The sequence below is a fragment of the Protomyctophum bolini genome, assembly GCF_963924005.1.
Source record: "Protomyctophum bolini genome assembly, chromosome: 11".
NCBI classification, from domain to species: domain Eukaryota; kingdom Metazoa; phylum Chordata; class Actinopteri; order Myctophiformes; family Myctophidae; genus Protomyctophum; species Protomyctophum bolini.
The window spans coordinates 37,220,587-37,242,467 of record NC_137872.1 but is presented as its reverse complement, the minus strand read 5'-3'; the positions used below and the strand labels follow the sequence as shown (position 1 = coordinate 37,242,467).

The 21,881-nt window shown below is 45.7% G+C and overlaps 2 protein-coding genes across 2 annotated transcripts; one reads left to right on the top strand and one right to left on the bottom strand.

The window, feature by feature from the left end:
* Nucleotides 1-5,698: 5,698 nt before the first annotated feature.
* LOC308323449 (keratin, type I cytoskeletal 50 kDa-like) lies at nt 5,699-9,709 on the bottom strand (the record flags this gene model as incomplete). Its single annotated transcript, XM_080775180.1, has 7 exons — nt 5,699-5,819; nt 6,036-6,256; nt 7,017-7,136; nt 7,271-7,432; nt 7,901-8,057; nt 8,196-8,278; nt 9,269-9,709. 7 exons carry the CDS (start codon nt 9,707-9,709, stop codon nt 5,699-5,701), a joined length of 1,305 nt encoding a protein of 434 aa, XP_080631306.1.
* Nucleotides 9,710-13,343: 3,634 nt separating this feature from the next.
* Nucleotides 13,344-20,946, top strand: LOC308323448 (keratin, type I cytoskeletal 50 kDa-like; the record flags this gene model as incomplete). The annotated part of the gene is made up of 9 exons (XM_080775179.1): nt 13,344-13,370; nt 16,279-16,308; nt 16,984-17,472; nt 18,471-18,553; nt 18,939-19,095; nt 19,582-19,743; nt 19,879-20,019; nt 20,381-20,601; nt 20,826-20,946. The coding sequence occupies 9 exons, from the start codon at nt 13,344-13,346 to the stop codon at nt 20,944-20,946; spliced, it is 1,431 nt and encodes a 476-aa protein (XP_080631305.1).
* Nucleotides 20,947-21,881: the final 935 nt, after the last annotated feature.

Below are 21,881 nucleotides of genomic sequence, written 5' to 3'. Positions count from 1 at the left end.
ATGCAGGAGAGGGGTGTTTCTATGGTCTGAGTTTACATGCTGATTTATACTTGTCTAATTGTAACACATTATTGAGAATGTTTAGGTTACTGTTTATTCAAGGTCTTGTTGATGGAATGATTTATATTAGTGTAGTGTAAGTATTGGAGAAGAAATGTGCTAATTGAGTCTGTGCCCAGTGGTAGGATCCACTCCTATTTGAAGGAGGCTGCAGAGACAGGCTAGTTAGTTAGATGTGGGCAATGACACAGGTAACATCCCTGACGGACAGCTACAGGGCCTTGTGTGATCAAGGTACAGCCTGAAGAGATCGGAGGGTTACACTCTCTGTAACCCAGGTTCTCTGAGTGGAGAGACTGGCTCTCCACTACATATTTTCAATATGTACGGGAACTGACCCGACGGGGCAGTGTTCATGGATATCTCTTTAAGACACATCCTCTATGGTGGCCCTGCGCAGATGCCAATCAGCGGGCTATTTAAGCCCCATCTGTGCAGTGCCACTTCGATTAATTCTTGATTGACACGCATTTCGGAGCGGCTCTTTTGTGGAGAGCCAGTCTCTCCACTCAGAGAACCTGGGTTACAGAGAGTGTAACCCTCCGTTCTCTATCGTGTTCGAGACTGGCTCTCCACTACATATTTTCAATATGTACGGGAACTCTCTAAGACACACCGCGAGGAAATAAGCAGACCAGCTGCCCCTGCGGCAGCCCGAGGCAGTTTAACCTGAATTCCATCCGAGCCTATAAGTGGTGAGCGCCGTGAGTCACAGGCGCTTGCCAAAACGCTCCAAAACTTCAGTATTCATACCAAGTAAGTAATACTCGTGGCCTAGGCGCAAGACGCCACCTAGGCTCAGCTGGCCCAGCATGATGCTAGGCCAGTGACCACCGGGGTGAAGGGCTGCTCGAGCCTGACCGGTCAAGGTGCTGGTGACCCTACCGCTGAGTAGCACGCAGGAGCGACTCCCACAGGGGGAGCGGATGCCACCACGTTCCATCGGTAGGACAAGGTGAATGTAGACAGAGTCGCCCATGTCACTGCTGTGTAGATCTCTGTCAGAGATACACCATTCTACAGCAACCAGGGGGCTGTTGTCCCATGGGCAGAGTGTGCCCGCCTTCCAGGCGACCCTGGCACTCCTGCCTGCTTGTCCCTGTTGGATCACCCCTGTGATCCGGTGGGACAGTCCACCCTTCGACCATGGTCTACCCGAGCACTCTCTGATCAGGCCGTATGGTATAGAGTGCAGGGATTGGTGCCAGCACCACCTAACCATTGCCATGTAGGAAGCGGCAGCCTCCTTCATGCACTGATAGGGACATTCTTGTGGCTGACACTGCTAACAACAAAATGCTGTCCTGCGAGAAGCCACCCAAGTGTCCACGCTTAATTGGCTCATGCCACAAGGCAGACAGTACCACCTCCCGTGGGGGGGCTGCCGACCTAATGTGCGAGCACCCGGTACACCGTGGTCTCCCTCAGCCCTAAGGGGCGGAGGCACCCGCTGGCTCACTGCCAAGAGATGCCAGCCAGCAAACTAGTGCTGTGGGATCCAACAAACGGGCACCGGTCACGAGGACGTCCCACGCCAACATCCGTGGATGTACTCAAGAACGACGCAGGAGCGCAAAGTACCAACAAACTGGCCAGATGGAGATCCAGGATCACCGGAAGCGACAATGGAGGGCTCGTCTGAGGACGACCTCGAGAGAGCTACAACCCATGACATGGTGGAACCTACTCAGGGGTCCACCTGAATTGACCGCCACTGTCTCGAGAGACAGCATGTGGGGGCTGGGTATCCTGAACTGTCAGGACTGAGGAGTGGGCTCGGTGTGCTGAGCACCTCTAGCCACACCCCGCCGGTTGGCCCTGGAATTGTTTGTTTACGCTCTCTGCCGTGTGGTCTGGCCGGACCGCGGCGGCAACGATCAGCGACCGTAGATGGCCTCAGAGTACGCCGACTAGGTCAGCTCCTCTGGGTTCTACCCCGCTACCCGCCGCAACGGTTTACAGCCGCGATGATCAACCAGGAGGTTCACCGACGAGGTCGGTTTCGCTCGGGGTCTCACAGCGCTTCTGCCGCCAGGGAACCCAGGCTCCACCAACGAGGTCGGCTTCGCACTTGGGACCCTTTGGCCGCACCGAGCGCCGTCTCAAGGTTTCCCCCGACGAGCAGGTTTCACCAGGGAGCGGACGCACGGACCGAACGCCGTCTCAAGGTTTCCCCCGACGAGCAGGTTTCACCAGGGAGCGGACGCACGGACAAGACTGAGGCTTCCTCCGCGAGGCAGATTCGGCACTCAGTCTTGTTGCTGTTGTTGTTGGCTAGCTGCGCCTAGATAGCCATGACTTCGTGACTTCTCTGGATGAGAAGAGCTTTCTCTGTGGTTTCAGACCGGTAACCGGATTCTACGCCGCAGAGTCACACCTAGGTGCGTAAACGGCTCGCCGTGACACACTGTACACTGTATCGTGTGCTCTGCCCGACAGCCACAGCACGCTCTGCTGTGTCACTGAGCCCGGCTCCACCGTGAAACTACACCACGGACGCATGAGCTGACCTCGTCAGCAATACGCCCTATAGTGTGATAATGGCTGAGGTTCAGGCATACTTCCTGGCAGACCCAGCATGTCATGTCTATGTTACCAAACGTCGGACAGACACAGCATGTCCTGTCTGTGACAGAACTACACCACTGTCGCGTGAGCTGACACCCCGCCAGAAATACGACAGTATAGTGCGCTATGATGACTGCCCAACATAAAGGGAAACCTTCGACTGACCCAGCACGTTCTGTTTGTGTCACTGAACCCAGATCCACAATACCGAACTACATCACCGGGGTGTAAGCTGGCGCAACACCCACAATACATGTATTCATGTACTCTTTGTATGTCTATTTCATATGGACCCCAGGGAGATTAGCTGTCGCTTTGGCATCAGCTAATGGGGATCCATTCAGTAAACCATACCCTGTATAGTGTGCTCTAATGGCCGTCTGACCCCAAGGAATTGTGTTAGTCTCACCTACAAACGAGACAACAGCTAACCCGAGAGGGCGAGTCAACGCTCGCTCCCTAAACTGCACACTGTAGTGCATTAATAGGCTGCTGACACTCGTAAGTAGTCTCGCCGAAAACTTTCACTAAATCCTTCTTTACAGACCTGTCCATACCAGGCAGGGCAGGAAAGAGGTGGAGCTATAGCCTGAGCTTAGCTCGCCCAGCTCTGCCCACCTGGGACAAGGTTCAAGGTAGTCTTTATTTGTCTCTCTTGAGAAAACATTGTCTTGGAGACAGAGTCACAGCTGTATACAAATAGCATCTACCCGTTCACATAAAAAATACATTTTTATGGGTCTGTCAGTGGAAACGACTGGTCTTTTGCCTCTAAAACAGGCATGGCCCCTCCAGCTTCAGCTGGAAGGAAGAGACCATTCATACAGGAGGTCCTCATACCAGGGCCCCCGCAGGGCACACACTGGTCATGGCCATCCTCTGTGGGCGTGTGAGCTCCACATGCAGCCTGGGAAACCCCTGCTATTTCCATCTCCTCTTGTCTCTATATAGATATATTCATATGTATACCTATATATTATTTATTATATGTGTACCTATATATACATATATGTATACATCTTGTATTGTACACCATATTTTAACTGTTCGGAATGTGCTCCACAGGGAGTGGGCCCATAGTAATTGCTTGAACGTGAGGGGTCATAATCTACCCTTTGCAGCTCACAATGCTGCATAAACGAATCAAGGCAACATGGCACCCTAAGACATCCCCCTGACACGGATTCTCCGTGTGCTCTCTCTTTGTTAGGACAGAGTCCATACCAAATCAATGTCCACAATTTGTTTTGTGTCACCAGCAGAGTTATGGACCTCTGGAAGAGGTTGTACATAAACTGCTCAGCCGCTCTGAGGCGCTCTAGCCCAAAACAATCTGACATTAAGCACACTGGAGGCTTCCAAACCTTAGTATATATCATTCCAGTCGGCCTACAAGTCCACATGCATATAGTGTGTTGTTGTAGCCTTTATCATACTTATAAGCATATAAGTATATATTAACCAGAACCAATTGTGACAGAGTAGTAAGCAATTTAATTGCAGCGCCTAACACGGTGGGTCATCAGGAGTTTTTGTCTCCTGATCTTTGAGCCACACCGCCCTCTTGTGACCCATAAGGCACAGTGCAGACTGGGCAGCCGTCCCTGACGGACATACCTCCATACACTATGACGCTCATGTCAACCTGTCAATGAGGAAGTTGGAACACGCTGGAATTGTTTGTTTACACTCTCTGCCGTGTGGTCTGACCGGGCCGCGGTGCAACGAACAACGGCCGTAGATGGCCTCAGAGTACGCCGACTGGGTCAGCTCCTCTGGGTTCTACCCCGCCGATCGCCGCCGCGGTGTACAGCCGCGATGATAGACCCGGAGGTCTCACCGCTTCTGCAGCCAGGGAACCAGGGCTCCGCCAACGTGGTCGGCTTCGCACTTGGCTTTGGCCACACCGAACGCCGTCTCCTAGTTTCCCCCAACGTGGTCGGGTTTCACTAGGGAACGGACGCACGGACCGAACGCCGTCTCAAGGTTTCCCCCAACGTGGTCGGGTTTCACCAGGGAACGGACGCACGGACAAGCTGAGGCTTCCTCCACTGTCTAGCGGATTAGGCCTGCAGCTTGTTGCTGTTGTTGTTTTTTTGTGGAGCTACGCGGCGCCCCGAGAGGAGTCGTCGAGACGACCAGCTCTCTTCTTACCTAGGTAAGTGGACTGTGTGCCACGCAGCTTCATGTTCTAAATATATATATTTATATATATATATGTTGTTTAATAGTGTCAAAACTGCTGAGATACACGAAACGTCTGCTCTCGTGGAAATCAAAAAATCGAAGTGGCACTGCACAGATGGGGCTTAAATAGCCCGCTGATTGGCATCTGCGCAGGGCCACCATAGAGGATGTGTCTTAAAGAGATATCCATGAACACTGCCCCGTCGGGTCAGTTCCCGTACATATTGAAAATATGTAGTGGAGAGCCAGTCTCGAACACGATAGAGAACAGCTCTTATCCAGTTGGGTTTTGTTCGTAGTGTTTGCTCAAGTGTTCATTTCATTTCTTAGTATTATTATTTTATTATTATTATTATTGTTATTTTCCTGGTTTCACACTGTTGAATCTGTACTGGACTTTGGTGGAGGAGTTTGGGGAAAATAAACGCAAAAACTGATAACACACATTTTAGAGGCTGTTTTGCACACATATGATTTAGGCCTATAGTATTCATGCTCCAGTTTTAGGAGCAGGGATACCACAGTGGTTGGGGAAACTGCATGACTGCCGTGCTAAGCAACTCAGCGCTCACCCAAACCCATTGCTCTGTTTTGACGGTGGTCACCTTATCACCTACAACTGGATTATGAATAGGCCTTGATTTAGCCTACAGTATCGAGACTTTGACGTGCCCTTTGACGGCCTTCGTTCGGTACAGACACCTTTAAAACCACTGCGATACAGTACGTTATTGAGGGTCATTCATATAAGCAAAACTCAAACGACAGAAAGAAGAACTAGTGTCACTGTGGGTTTTTATTGGGGGAATCAAGCTTATACACACAATGTAGTACAGTCAGTACACATCAGGCTCCCAGTGGGGCCTGCACAATGTCAGACACATCACTCGTCGTCGATGACCACGGTGTTGGACTTGGTCGATCGTTCGCTGGAGAGCACGTTTCCATACTCGTCCACCTCCTGTATGATGGTCACCACCTTGGTGGTCTTGATGGTCTTTGTACTGCAGAGAGAGAGAGAGAGAGAGAGAGAGAGAGAGACCAAATGGAACAAAGGGTGGTTACAAGACATGCCAGGGCTTCCCAAACATTCCCTATATAAATTGAACAAATTAACTTGAACAAATCATCTGCCGATATATAACCTGAAATCGTTCCAAGCTCACAAACGACAGCATTTGTTTGTAGAGGCTATAATATATAAATGATTGTGTACGTACTTGTCGAGGTCTCCGTCCAGCAGCCTCCTGTACTCGGCGATCTCCATCTCCAGCCTGGTCTTCATGTGCAGCAGCCTCTGGTACTCCTGCGCCTGGCCCTCCGTGTCGGCTCTGAGCAGGCTCAGCTGCTCCTCCAGGATGCCCACCTGTCTCTGGAAGCCGGCCAGCAGGTTGGCGTACCCGTACTGGGTCTCGTCCAGGACGCCCTCCAGAGACACTTTCTGCTCCACAAACATGGAAGAGAGAGAGAGGGGGGTGGATTAGTGGAATGTAACGATTTATCTGTACAGGATCTTTGTAAGATAATTGATGAAGAAATAGTTTTCAGTCATTTGTCTATAGAAGCACTTATCCCGAGGCTGTGCGCCTCGTGAATGCCGACGCTCTTTTCACTCGCACTTTACAGCGTGAAAGCTGCTTTGTAAGAAGACGAACTGCGATGAATTGCCATTTATTCAACATGAATTGTAACGTTTTTCTTCTTATTTATTGGTCCCTCTCGTGTGATGTCTGAATATGTGATGTGAATATTTTTGTATGTCTGTTTTTAGAGCACTGAAACAAATTCCAATCAACCCTGTTGGCAATAAAGTATTGAATCTTGAGCCTAGAAAATCATTTTGTGGTTATTAAATCGCAAAAAATCGTATTGTGAGTTGGGTGGAGTTACTGTATAAGAGCCCCTTTTCTTTTGCAATTGGACCAGAACATTTGCTCTAGAAAATGTACCAATAAAGGGTGCAGTTCTGAGATCTCGTACACTTTTGGTACCACTACCTCGCAAGGCCTTTTAAATACTTCAAAACGAATCATAGAATGGATTGTAGAACATTACTGGGAAGCGCGGGAACAGGAGCAGACCATCTATGATAACGTCAGTCTGCTTTTCTCGTCATCACTGCAACACTAAGCGTTTCCCCTGAAGTCAGCGGAAACGAAAACCATAACAAGCCGTTATTCTCCCCTATAACCGGTTCTTACCCTGCTGATCTCGGCCTGGAGCTCGATCTCCAGACTGTTTAGGATCCGTCTGACTTCGATGATCTCACTCCGGGACGAGTCGAGGATCACGGTCCTTTGAGTGAGGTTCAGTTCGGCGGTCTGTGGACACGGAAACCCAACGTCAATGGAATTTCTTAGGTTTGTTAGTTTGTTTTTAAATGTAGTATATTCATTGTAAAAAATTAAAATAAATCAAATATATATTTTTTAAATCTATAGGAAAAGAACCCTACCTTGGTCTGGAACCAGGTCTCCAGCTCCAGGCTGTTCTGGGCCGTCAGCCTCTCGTAGTGCTCCCTCATGGACTCCATGACCGTGGCCAGGGACTCCTGAGGGGCGGCGTCGATCTCCACGTTCACCTGGCATCCCACCTTGGAGCGCAGCATCAGCATGTCCTGGAGAACCATGACACAAGATTGGCATTATTGTGTATACGTGGTGGGTCAAGATGAATCGACTTCATTGGTTATTTAGGATTATTGGTATACCGTCCGTCCGGATAGGCTGTACGCCACAGTACCCCTCCGAAATGCCAAAAAAGGAAAAGAAAGGCCTGCACGTCAATGTGCCCTCTTAAGCCCCATATACAGTACTATGACAAATAGTGAAAAGTGTAACACGCAAGCCCTATTTCTTTCTTTTGTATCACCATTATAATTTCTTTCAATATCTTCAAATCAACTTGGATATTTCCTTTTTTATTTTTATCTTATAATTAATAAGGGGACACCAAATCCCTATAATATTAATAACATTGTGTACAATGGGTCAAAAGAGACAGAGAACATGCAGGGCCCCGGGGCCACGGCATAGACAAGAAGGACACCCATTATAGAACTACAGACAGAACTACAACTACCAACCTCCTCGTGGTTCATCCTCAGCCTCATCAGCTCCTCCCTCAGGTCCTCCAGGTGCTGCTCCACGCTGGATCTGCTCATGGTCAGCTCGTCCAGAACCCTCCTCAGGCCAGCGATGTCTGCCTCCACACACTGGCGCATGGACAGCTCGCTCTCATACCTGCAGGGAGGGGGGGAAGGGTACAGTATACGTCAGTGGTTGTATCAAAGTGGGGTCTGTCTGCGGACGGATGTGTTTATAGAGAACAAAGCAGTATTTTTGTTCGTTTGTCTGTTTGACGCCTGTTTCCGTACTTACTTGATTTTGAAGTCATCTGAAGCCAGCTTTGCATTGTCAATCGCCAGGTAGATTGCAGCGTTGCCATGGACCGCGCTGGTGATCTATAGAGTGAGGAAGCAGTATAGACGTGTCAACGGCTGAACAGCTATAGATTCATGTCAAAGGAGCCCCAAATGTATTTGGTCCGAGACCCCCGTCTGAAAAGATGGTGTGCCAGCAGGTACACCATGAGAGGCAATTAAGCTCACGCGCTGTGAGCTTGCAGATCGGTTATTTTCGAATAGCCAATATAAAAAACAGGGCTAAAGTGGGACTGGCTTTTTTGTTAATTTTGCCGGGGACCCCCTTCTATACCACCTCTGGTTATATGCATTATATAACCAGTATCCTGTTAGTGGGACTGCTTTGGCTTTTTGGCTCCCATTAAGTCCTTTGTTCTTTGAGGGGGGGGGGGGGCGGGGAGTATCTGTAATGGTGACGCCTAACCTGTTGAGCAAGCATTTAATGTAACATTCCAAAAGTTTTCTAAATAGTCTACTCATTACATTTTCTGGACAGCAATGTCAGCAATTTAATAATACAACATAAAGAATTGCATTGTCAATTTTATATGAATGAATACAGACACACAGTTCTGTTGCTTCCAATATTTACTTTATACCTCTATACTTTGTCATGACTATAGCGAACAGTAGATCTACAAGCTGATGCTATGGGTTTTTGTGAGCATACATTGAGCTTGTAAATCTGCTATTTTCAGGATTTTTGAAAATGACAATTATTATAACCCATTTAGACTGGGAAAGGATCTGTCATTTAAAATGTTAGCATTGGCTATTCAAAAATAGCAGATATATACAAGCTCACTAGTGCGCCACTTTGTGCCGCACTGCGAGCTTGTACAACCTTCTTAAAAGTGTGAGAAGTACTGATTTAGAAGGTAGCTTGCAAGAAATGACAAAACAGCGAAGCCATGTTGAAAGCAAATAAACCAAGTGTGACCAAGAAGCTCCGGAAAAATGAACATGCAGTTCATGAGATCGATATACCGTTGGCTACAGCACCTATAAAAAGCTCTCGTAATGTCTCACCTGCTCCTGAACTTGGCGGATCTGGATCTTGAAGGCGCTGCAGTCGTGCGTCTCCGGCACGATCTGCTCCAGGAATCGCCTAATCTTTAGCTCCAGCTCGGCGTTGGCCTTCTCCATGGAGCTCACCTGGTCCAGGTAGATGGCCAGGCGGTCGTTGAGGTTCTGCATGGTGGCCTTCTTGTTCTCGTGGATGTCGACGCAGGGGCCGGTGTACACGTCCATGCAGCTGCTGCTGCTGCGGACCATGGAGGAGGAGGTCATGGAGGCCTGGGAGATGCGGACGCCGGAGCCTCCGGCTCCGCCGTACATGCTGCCGGCCCGCAGACCACGTGTGTAGGTGGGAGCAGCGTCGACGCTAAATCCGCAGGTGGGCATATAAGACGTCATGGGAGGCTCGGCGTATCGCTGACTGAAGGAGGAGGTCACAGAGGAAGAAGACATGGCTGACTGAGGTTTTCCGGCTGGTCGGCTGGCGGCGGCAGGTTTAAGCTCTGGATGGAGAGGAGGAGGTTATCGGGCTGGTCGGCAGGTTGAACGCTCTGGATGGAGAGAGGCTGTGAGTGAAGTGAAGCATTATTTTTGACACCTGCACCTTTTATAGTGCGAACGTGAGGGAGGGGCGGCCAGGCCGGCCCGGCCATGGGGTGTCGGACACATTTCGAATACCGGATAACTGGTTTTGTGGCTATTCGGCAGCATCAGGTCCGGCAGGTTGGAATGTCCTGCGACCGTGTGTCGCCAATTCGCCATCAGATGAGGAGGTCCATTAGAGATAAGCCATAGTGGTCGTCATAGGCCTATGAACGGTAGTTCTCACGTGCCTTTTAGTATTCTATATGCTGCCTTTTAGGAGAATCCTCTTGACCAGATATACAGGTTGTAAATAATAAGAATATCCTCATTCAACTATCCATGCACGCACGCACACACACACACACACACACACACACACACACACACACGTTTGCCCGTGTTAATTTTGACAGCAAATTCTGATATAGTCTTTATAGTCTTTTGAATAACACACCATTTAGTTTTAATCATAAATTGTTTAGTCTTAGGCGACTAATTGATATGAAAATATTACTTTTAGTTCTAGTCAACAAAATTAACATTGTTTTTTGCAGTGTGGTTCTGACACCCTGTATAATTATATTGTCAACTATGTATGGCTAATTATTAGTATCATTGGTAATCTGGTATATGTATTCCAAGTCTAATCAGGCAAATTAAAAATGTATAATCAGGCGTGCCAACTATTGTTTTTTGTGGAGGCCTCTTTTGGCCCATTTACACTGGCAGTCTGAAACAGACCTGTGCCACATCCAGATTTGAATCTGATTTGTTTAAGCACAAACAAAAAGTCACATGAAATCAGATTTTTTACAAATGCGACTTGAGAGTTGAGACACATTCAGAGTTGGGTTCAAATCTGAGTCACATCTGATTTCTGAAGGTCCGTCTCAGTCTGAACGCAGTAGTAGCCTGATCTAAAAAAAACGAATAAAATAAAATCATTCCATGTGACTCGTTTGTGTTAAGACCTATTTAAACAGCTCTGATTCCAATCTGGATGTGACACAGCTCTAATTCAAGCTGGATTTGTCTGCCAGGTAAATGGGGCCATACTTTATGAGGCTTTTCTTTGCCTCCTTCTGGCACTTTTCCCTCCTATATTTGGTGTATTGTTTTTTTTTTATGTGTGTTACACATAAATCTAAATCTTAACGGTGCAGTCAAAAAGTGAAAATAGTGTGACCTGTTAAACTCACACTCTTTGCCAAACAACACACACACACACACACACACACACACACACACACACACACACACACACACACACACACCATTTGAATACAAGTGAGAGTCTACAGTAATTGTTCCAAATGTCAATAGACTTCTATGCCTCCTCCAGGCACTTTTCCCTCCTATATTTGGTGTATTGTCTTTTTTAAATGTGTGTTTAATTACATGCATCTAAATCTAAATCTTAACGGTGCAGTCACCCCCCCACCACACCATTTGAATACAAGTGAGAGTCTATTGTTCCAAATAAAATGTCACCCATCCAGAGTTCCAGACGCCACCCTTCAGTCATCAACACTGGCCTGAGCAGCATTCCAGTCTCATGCTGCATTGCTCAGGTCAGGTTAGGTCAGATTAGCGGTATCTTCATTCCACTTCGTTCCTAAATGCCTCTTTTGTACACTATAGTGTGTTTATTCAACCTGGTACTCAACAGCAGTGGTTAAAAGTAAAGTAGTAAGTATATACATTTACTCAAGAAACGGTGAATTTCACTTTAAAAAAAAACCTCCAAAAAAACCTTTGGTCATTTTATCGTCTATACTCAGGCTTTTAGTTTTTGCTCGATTCAGTGTTAAGATATTTGGACTTTATTTTGAATGGATCCTTATTCTTATTCATTTTCAAAAACAATTATTAAAAAAATCATGAAAATTGATTGAGAGAAAAAAACACAGGCACATACATGTATAGTATTAGAAGGACAATATCAGTCACCAGAAACAAGGACAGGTGTTTTCGATGAATCTAACGTGGTTAAAATGGAGTTATTTACAGTTACAATGGGTTTGTATAGGAAGGGGGCAGGGCAGCTAAGATGAATATCAAATATCAAAATATTGAATCAGGGAATATAAAAACTGTCTGGGGTGTTCACATAAGCCAGAGGATAAAATTATATGATGGTATGTTTTTTACTTAACTCCCAATTATTTTACTTACTACACTATATACAGTGTACTGTATAATATAAGTTTGATGTAACGGTGCCCTTAAGTTATGCCCAACACACACACACACACACACACACACACACACACACACACACACGACGGACGGACGGACGGACAGACAGACACGCAGTAGTTACGCACACACGCACACACGCACACACACATGCACACGCATGCACGCACCAGGGGGGGGGGGGGGTCAGACGGGACAAAAACTGTAATCTACTAAAACCTGCAAATGGGGATCTTTTATCTTTGACTTATTATAGGACTGTCTCCAGTAGCCTTGATAATGCAGGAGGATGGTAGGCATACCATTTGCATTCTAGGCTACATTCCAGGCCATTATGAATGAAGACAATTAATTTAAATGCTAAAATGGGCCATCTTCCCTGAATGTTTTTCCAGCATCAGTTCAAATGTTTTGGTAGGATATAAGGCTGTGTGGGAAACTGCAAATCTGCAATAATTATTGTATTGTAAGTTTATTTAACTGTATGAGTATTCACTTTTTTCATAGAAGTGTGTATTTTCTGTATCATGTCTTCAAATCTTGTCTTCAAGTCTCTGTGCTTTTCTGGTGTTATCCTCATAGCAGTTTTTTTAATTGACTTGTGCTTTCGTTTGAAATGCATACCCATTGTATTTGTTGAGATTACAGAAGACATAATACAAGTGCAGGCTAATAATATCGAAATAAGATCACCAGGATAAAACATGCATTGTGAAAACATGTATTAATGTTAAATCAAATTCTTCCTCCAGACAGAGCTACAATTATCATCTAACAACACAATAAAGTGCTCATACTGTAGGTAGCCTAACTAAAGTCTGAGAGTCTGATCACATTATACTTAGTTTGTAGTAGTAGGCTACTCTGGACACGGACTGCGAAGGTCCTGACGTCAACACCCGACCACGCCCCCATTGCGTCACCATATAGCCACGCCCCAAAAGTCCCGCCCGCCCCAAAAAAGTTTCTCCCCACTCTGAACCCCCCTCCGGCGCCCCTGCCACGCACGCACGCGGAGGTATGATAGTGGGGTGTTGTGGTTCAGCAGGTTTCCATGCTCCAATTGTAATTCCGCGGACTGGCCGTGAGCTATAGAAATGCCAGTCCATCAGCCCTGCCTTTCTCTTTTGTCTTGTCCTTGTGTGTTACAAACACTAATGGGCCTGGAAAGGACAGACAACTATTTGGTTCATGTGTTTTGATTCAAGAGCATATGCGGCAACCAGCTGCAGATGCAGAAGCTTTGTGGGAGGACAGGACCTTTCTCTTTGGAATGGGTTACCTGCAAGTTTGGGGTGTAACAATGTCATTCTCTGTGTTCAAGGTGCGGGTTTGTCCATTATGTGTTCAAATTCAAATACAATGTCACTGGGGGATTGACATTTTAGTCGACAAAATCAATACTGTTTGACCAAAGGCAACAGCAGCGAAGCATGCATTTTTGGTCCATTTGTAATCCTTTTGGTTCCAAAGTTTTGGGTCAAAAAGGTTAAAGATTATCTTTGGCCAGCCCTGCTCCACAGCAGGGCTACATTATGAAATGACTACGCCGCCCTCACAGATAGTACTAGGCTGTACACCTCATGCTGGGGCGGCCTTAAGGCTCGGGAGTCCCCGTTCATGACATCATTTTAATTATTATTATTATTTCAGTGTGTATTATCGGACTTCAAAGCATGAACAGCATACAGCAAAGCCAAGTAGAAACATACACAAAAGCAGCTTGATTAAACAATTTTACTTCGTCTTGAAATGACTGTAAGTGTAAGGTATAACTGATGATGCAATGATGCAATGGCCAACTCTCAGCGCTGCTAGTGCAGTGAGTGCACACACTGGGAAGTGGGAACAATTACAACCAAACAACACAGGTCAACGTGACATGACAGTGATTATTAGCTGCTACCAACTAGTGGTAAGTGCACGTACAGGATGAGGCCGAATAATTGTGGAAGGCTGCGATGCAATGCAATATTACTACTACTACTACTACTATTTTTTTTGACCAAACGCCCCTGGAGGCTCGAGGCCAGTTTTAATTGAAACGATTGAAACATAAGGCCGCCACTGACTGTATATATATATATACCGGTATATTATATATATATATATATATATATATAGACTTCCACAATTATATAATTTTTTCATTTTTATATACTAGAGGGGTGGGTGCCCGATGAGTCGTAGGTGTGCAGTGCCTATAGTGGAAATTTGGTAGAATCAGCGGTTTTCCATGGCCGGAAAACTGTCTTCCTGATTGTCCAACCCGGACATTTCACAAACCTGCCTTACAATCAATCAATCATAATCAAGTGTGTGTGTGTTGTTTGTGTGTGTGTGTGTGTGCGTGTGTGTGTGTGTGTGTGTGTGTGTGTGTGTGTGTGTGTGTGTGTGTGCGTGTGTGTGTGCGCGTGTGTGTGTGTCGTCGTGTAAAAAGGCACATCTGGTGAAATATTTATCTTTCTGCAGAGCGTAGCAGGGAGCCTTGTCGGGTCAACGGGGCCTGGAGATAAGTCACCAAAGAACACGTTTTATCTCATGACCCAAAATTAAAAGATTGTTACAACAATTATCTTATAGCACTGACGAAAGGTCCCAGGACCGAAACGTTTGCTTGCTAATTGTAACTCACTATGAGCACAGAGTAGGCCTACTTTATTATGAGCATTTAAAAATAAAAGTAATTCTATTGTCCTATGTCTCAGTCTAACCTTATGTTTAATGCGGGGAGCGAGGGACCATTTCTGCCAGTTTTCCCTTTTTGAGAACACTGCACCTGCAGTTAAACTGGAACAAAGGGCAAAGAAAGGCGCAACAGTTTCCCCTGTATTGTAATCGGAATGTTAAAAATCACACCCGTGTGAAGTGAGGGGCGCTAATATATTAAAGTCTAACTGATGTTGATTAGGTGATGTAATGGTGATGTAAAACAAACGGTGTCAAAATAAACATTTAACGCCATTAACAATAAAGACTCAAAGTGACAATATGACGTAATGAGTTAACACTATGACGTAATGAGTTATATTATGGCGTAAAGTTTCCCTTCATTGTCAAGTTTAAAAAACAGACATTGAACTAAAGACAAACATTAAGGAGGGGCTAGCGCCCCTCAAAAAATAAAAGTAAAAATCACACCTGTATGAAGTGATGGGTGCTCTTATCATCTTACAACATCAATTACAACGTGTTTATGTTACAATGTTTTTTTGTTTTTTTTTTGGCTTATTTCGCTTTTATTTTACTTTTATTTTTCTATGGAGGGACAGATTGTAGGCTGACAGGAAGTGGGGCGAGAGATGGGGGGATGACATGCAGTAAAGGCCGTTGGGATCGGGAGTCGAACCCGCGGCACACTGCCAGACTGGATTTCCAGCCAAGGTGCCTGGACCGCTGAGCCACGGCCCAGGCCATGATGTTTGTTTAAACGGGTGCTAATGTTTGTTTTAGTCCTCAAAACAAACTATTATCTATCTTTTTATTGTCTATGGTGTTTTCTTAAACAAGCATCGTTGAAAGACAAACATCAAAGCTGTATATAGGAGGCCCCTCAAAAATACCAGCCCGTCCGGTCTAATGTTATAGGATTAATAAAAAATATGTTTATTTCACCTCTGATTTATTTTTCCAGATTGCGTTTTTGGTGAAAACAATCTATATTCAACTGCCAATACATTTTTCTCCCCAGATGACAGGAGATAACCACATCCTCCCCCATAGACGCCTGGTAATTTACATCTTTGTTGAAATAAATAAATGCAAATTAGGGGCGCCCTTATCATCGCACATCATCATGACGTAACATGTCGATTTGCTCACAGACACATATGATGTAAATTCTCCATTCATTGTCTATGGAAATTTAACAAAAATACCAATTTGCTCGTCTACATATGATGTAAATTATCCATTCGTTGTAAATGGCATTACATTTTTGTGTTAGGACAAAAGTCGACACTATAGGCTATATCTGAATATACTGTAGGGGGGCTATAGCGCACCTCAAAAACGTCTTCCTTCTTGGCATTAATCGTGTTAAGAGCAGGACTACACTAAAATATCAGATAAAATAGTACACTTGTGTACCTTCAGGTTACCTGACTGACTGAAACTCTTGCCACAGTGTTTACAGTGGTATGGTTTTTCTCCAGTGTGGATACGCTGGTGTTTCTTCAGACCACATGAACCAGTGAAACTCTTGCCACACTCTTTACAGTGGTATGGTTTTTCTCCAGTGTGGATACGCTGATGTGTCTGCCAATGAGGTAACCTACTGAAACTCTTGCCACACTGTTTACAGTGGTATGGTTTTTCTCCAGTGTGGAGACGGTGGTGCATCTTCAGTTTACCTACCTCAGTGAAACTCTTGCCACAGTTTTTACAGTGGTATGGTTTTTCCCTAGTGTGGATACGCTGATGTGTCTGCAGATGATCTAACCTACTGAAACTTTTGCCACACTGTTTACAGTGGTATGGTTTTTCTATTTCTACAAAATGCCTTCTAAATCAGTACTTCTCACACTTTTAAGAAGGTTGTACAAGCTCGCAGTGCTGCACAAAGTGGCGCACTAGGTATAGTGGTATAAAGTAAACATTGGAAGCAACAGAACTGTGTGTCTGTATTCATTCATATAAAATTGACAATGCAATTCTTTATGTTGTATTATTAAATTGCTGACATTGCTGTCCAGACAATTTAATGAGTAGACTATTTTGAAACCTTTTGGAATGTTAGATTAAATGCTTGCTCAACAGGTTAGGCGTCACCATTACAGATACTCCCGACACCCGGCCTGGCCGCCGCCCCTCCCTCACGTTCGCACTATAAAAGGTGCCGTTCTCAAAAATAATGCTTCACTTCACTCACAGCCTCTCTCCGTCCAGAGCGTTCAACCTGCCGACCAGCCGACCAGCCCGAAAACCTCCTCCTCTCCATCCAGAGCTTAAACCTGCCGCCGCCAGCCGACCAGCCGGAAAACCTCAGTCCAGCCATGTCTTCTTCCTCTGTGACCTCCTCCTTCAGTCAGCGATACGCCGAGCCTCCCATGACGTCTTATATGCCCACCTGCGGATTTAGCGTTGACGCTGCTGCTCCCACCTACACACGTTGTCTGCGGGCCGGCAGCATGTACGGCGGAGCCGGAGGTTCCGGCGTCCGCATCTCCCAGGCCTCCATGACCTCCTCCTCCATGTTCCGCAGCAGCAGCTGCATGGACGTTTCCGGCCCCTGCATCGACATACACGAGAACAAGAAGGCCACCATGCAGAACCTCAACGACCGCCTGGCCATCTACCTGGACCAGGTGAGCTCCATGGAGAAGGCCAACGCCGAGCTGGAGCTAAAGATTAGGCGGTTCCTGGAGCAGATCGTGCCGGAGACGCACGACTGCAGCGCCTTCAAGATCCAGATCCGCCAAGTTCAGGACCAGGTGAGACATTATGAGAGAACGGTATATCGATCTCATGAACTGCATGTTCATTTTTCCGGAGCTTCTTGGTCACACTTGGTTTATTTGCTTTCAACATGGCTTCGCTGTTTTGTCATTTCTTGCAAACGTTTCCCATCATTTTCATTTCATTGTCAACACTTTCTACATTCTACAAAATGCCTTCTAAATCAGTACTTCTCACACTTTCAAGAAGGTTGTACAAGCTTGCAGTGCGGCACAAAGTGGCGCACTAGTGAGCTTGTATATATCTGCTATTTCTGAATAGGCAATGCTAACATTTTAAATGACAGATCCTTTCCCAGTCTAAATGGGTTAAAATAATTGTCATTTTCAAAAATCCTGAAAATAGCAGATTTACAAGCTCGATGTATACGCTCACAAAAACCCATAGCATCAGCTTGTAGATCTACTGTTCGCTAGTCGTGACAAAGTATAGAGGTATAAAGTAAATATTGGAAGCAACAGAACTGTGTGTCTGTATTCATTCATATAAAATTGACAATGCAATTCTTTATGTTGTATTATTAAATTGCTGACATTGCTGTCCAGACAATTTAATGAGTAGACTATTTTGAAACCTTTTGGAATGTTGGATTAAATGCCTGCTCAACAGGTTAGGCGTCACCAGTACAGATACTCCCCGGGCCTAGCCTAAAGATAGAACAAATAAGGACTTAATGGGAGCCAAAAAGCCAAAGCGGTCCCACTAACAGGATACTGGTTATATATGCATATATCCAGAGGTGGTATAGAAGGGGGTCCCCGGCAAAATTAGCTAAAAGCCAGTCTAACCACTTTAGCCCTGTTTTTTATATTGGCTATTCGAAAATAGCCGATTAATTGCCTCTCATGGTGTACCTGCTGGCACACAATCTTTTCAGACGGGGGTCTCGGACCAAATACATTTGGGGCTCCTTTGACATGAATCTATAGCTGTTCAGCCGTTGACACATCTATACTGCTTCCTCACTCTATAGATCACCAGCGCGGTCCATGGCAACGCTGCAATCTACCTGGCGATTGACAATGCAAAGCTGGCTTCAGATGACTTCAAAATCAAGTAAGTATACGGAAACAGGCGTCAAAACAGACAAACGAACAAAAATACTGCTTTGTTCTCTATAAACACATTTTAAGCTGAGAGACACGTACATGTCTTATGGTTTGGGTTGTACTTCCATCGGGTGAATGACAGCGTAATAGGAACAGAGACAGAGAACAAGTTAAGCGGGATAGTATGTTTGAGGCTGCATTGAGGCCTATTTTTGATTCTAGCTATAAGCTTAATAGATAGAAATAGAGTGTTCATTCACAAATAAAAATGCTTAAAGATAGACTAACTTATTCAGGGAGTATAGCAACGAGCACATTTTCATCTAGTCCAATATTGTGCAATATTGTACAACCTCTGACGTATACTGTACCCTTACCCCCCCTCCCTGCAGGTATGAGAGCGAGCTGTCCATGCGCCAGTGTGTGGAGGCAGACATCGCTGGCCTGAGGAGGGTTCTGGACGAGCTGACCATGAGCAGATCCAGCGTGGAGCAGCACCTGGAGGACCTGAGGGAGGAGCTGATGAGACTGACGATGAACCACGAGGAGGTTGGTAGTTGTAGTTCTGTTGTAGTTCTATAATGGGTGTCCTTTCTTGTCTATGCCGTGGCCCCGGGGCCCTGCATGTTCTCTGTCTCTTTTGACCCATTGTACACAATGTTATTAATATTATAGGGATTGGTGTCCCTTATTAATTATAAGAATAAAAAAGGAAATATCCAAGTTGATTTGAAGATATTGAAAGAAATTATAATGGTGATACAAAAGAAAGAAATAGGGCTTGCCTGTTACACTTTTCACTATTTGTCATTTAATGACAAAGTACTGTATATGGGGCTTAAGAGGGCACATTGACGTGCAGGCCTTTCTTTTCCTTTTTTGGCATTTCGGGGGGGGGGGGGGGGGGGGGGTACTGTGGCGTACAGCCTATCCGGACGGACGGTATACCAATAATCCTAAATAACCAATGAAGTCGATTCATCTTGACCCACCACGTATACACAATAATGCCAATCTTGTGTCATGGTTCTCCAGGACATGCTGATGCTGCGCTCCAAGGTGGGATGCCAGGTGAACGTGGAGATCGACGCCGCCCCTCAGGAGTCCCTGGAAACGGTCATGGAGTCCATGAGGGAGCACTACGAGAGGGTGACGGCCCAGAACAGCCTGGAGCTGGAGACCTGGTTCCAGACCAAGGTAGGGTTATTTTCCTATAGATTTAAAAATATATATATTTGATTTATTTTTATTTTTAGAATGAATATCCTATACATTTTAAAACAAACTAACAAACCTAAGAAATTCCATTAACGTTGGTTTCCGTGTCCACAGACCGCCGAGCTGAACCTCACTCAAAGGACCGTGATCCTCGACTCGTCCCGGAGTGAGATCATCGAGGTCAGACGACGCCGACTCTGGAATCACCCAGCAACTCATCATCTGCACCAGGTCAGGATCGAGCTCAGGGAGCAGGTAAGAACCGGTTATAGGGGAGATTATTGGCTTGTTATGGTTTTCGTTTCTGCTGACTTCAGGGGAAACGCTTAGCGTTGCAGTGATGACGAGAAAAGCAGACTGACGTTATCATAGATGGTCTGCTCCTGTTCCCGAAAGTGAAAAGAGCGTCGGCATTCACGAGGCGCACAGCCTCGGAAGAAGTGCTTCTATAGACAAAATCTGGATCTTTGTAAGATAATTGATGAACAAATAGTTTTCAGTCATTTAATGACTGAAAACTATTTGTTCATCAATTATCTTACAAAGATCCTGTACAGATAAATCGTTACATTCCACTAATCCACCCCCCTCTCTCTCTTCCATGTGTGTGGAGCAGAAAGTGTCTCTGGAGGGCGTCCTGGACGAGACCCAGTACGGGTACGCCAACCTGCTGGCCGGCTTCCAGAGACAGGTGGGCATCCTGGAGGAGCAGCTGAGCCTGCTCAGAGCCGACACGGAGGGCCAGGCTCAGGAGTACCAGAGGCTGCTGCACATGAAGACCAGGCTGGAGATGGAGATCGCCGAGTACAGGAGGCTGCTGGACGGAGACCTCGACAAGTACGTACACAATCATTTATATATTATAGCCTCTACAAACAAATGCTGTCGTTTGTGAGCTTGGAACGATTTCAGGTTATATATCTGCAGATGATTTGTTCAAGTTAATTTGTTCAATTTATATAGGGAATGTTTGGGAAGCCCTGGCGTGTCTTGTAACCACCCTTTGTTCCATTTGGTCTCTCTCTCTCTCTCTCTCTCTCTCTCTCTCTCTCTCTCTGCAGTACCAAGACCATCAAGACCACCAAGGTGGTGACCATCATACAGGAGGTGGACGAGTATGGAAACGTGCTCTCCAGCGAACAATCGACCAAGTCCAACACCGTGGTCATCGACGACGAGTGATGTGTCTGACATTGTGCAGGCCCCACTGGGAGCCTGATGTATACTGACTGTACTACATTGTGTGTATAAGCCTGATTCCCCCAATAAAAACCCACAGTGACACTAGTTCTTCTTTCTGTCGTTTGAGTTTTGCTTATATGAATGACCCTCAATAACGTACTGTATCGCAGTGGTTTTAAAGGTGTCTGTGCCGAACGAAGGCCGTCAAAGGGCACGTCAAAGTCTCGATACTGTAGGCTAAATCAAGGCCTATTCATAATCCAGTTGTAGGTATGATAAGGTGACCATTTGTCAAAACAGAGCAATGGGTTTGGGTGAGCGTGGAGTCGCTCATCACGGCAGCCATGCAGTTTCCCCAACCACTGTGGTATCCCTGCTCCTAAAACTGGAGCATGAATACTGTAGGCCTAAATCATATGTGTGCAAAACAGCCTCTAAAATGTGTGTTATCACTTTTTGCACGTGAATTAATGGAAATTATTAAGCCCTATTTTATCTGTGAAGTTGCCCGAACGGCCAAGGCTCCAAGAACAGTCAGAAATTGTAGTTAAGGGCGTTTATTTTCCACAAACTCCTCCACCAAAGTCCAGTACAGATTCAACAGTGTGAAACCAGGAAAATAACAATAATAATACTGAGAAATGAAATGAACACTTGAGCAAACACTACGAACAAAACCCAACTGGATAAGAGCTGCTCTCTTCAGGCTGTACCCTGATCACACAAGGCCCTGTAGCTCTCCCTCAGGGATGTTACCTGTGTCATTGCCAACTTCTAACTAACTAGCCTGTCTCTGCAGCCTCCTTCAAATAGTAGTGGATCCTACCACTGGGCACAGACTCAATTAGCACATTTCTTCTCCAATACTTCACTAATATAAATCCTTCCATCAACAACACCTTGAATAAACAGTAACCTAAACATTCTCAATAATG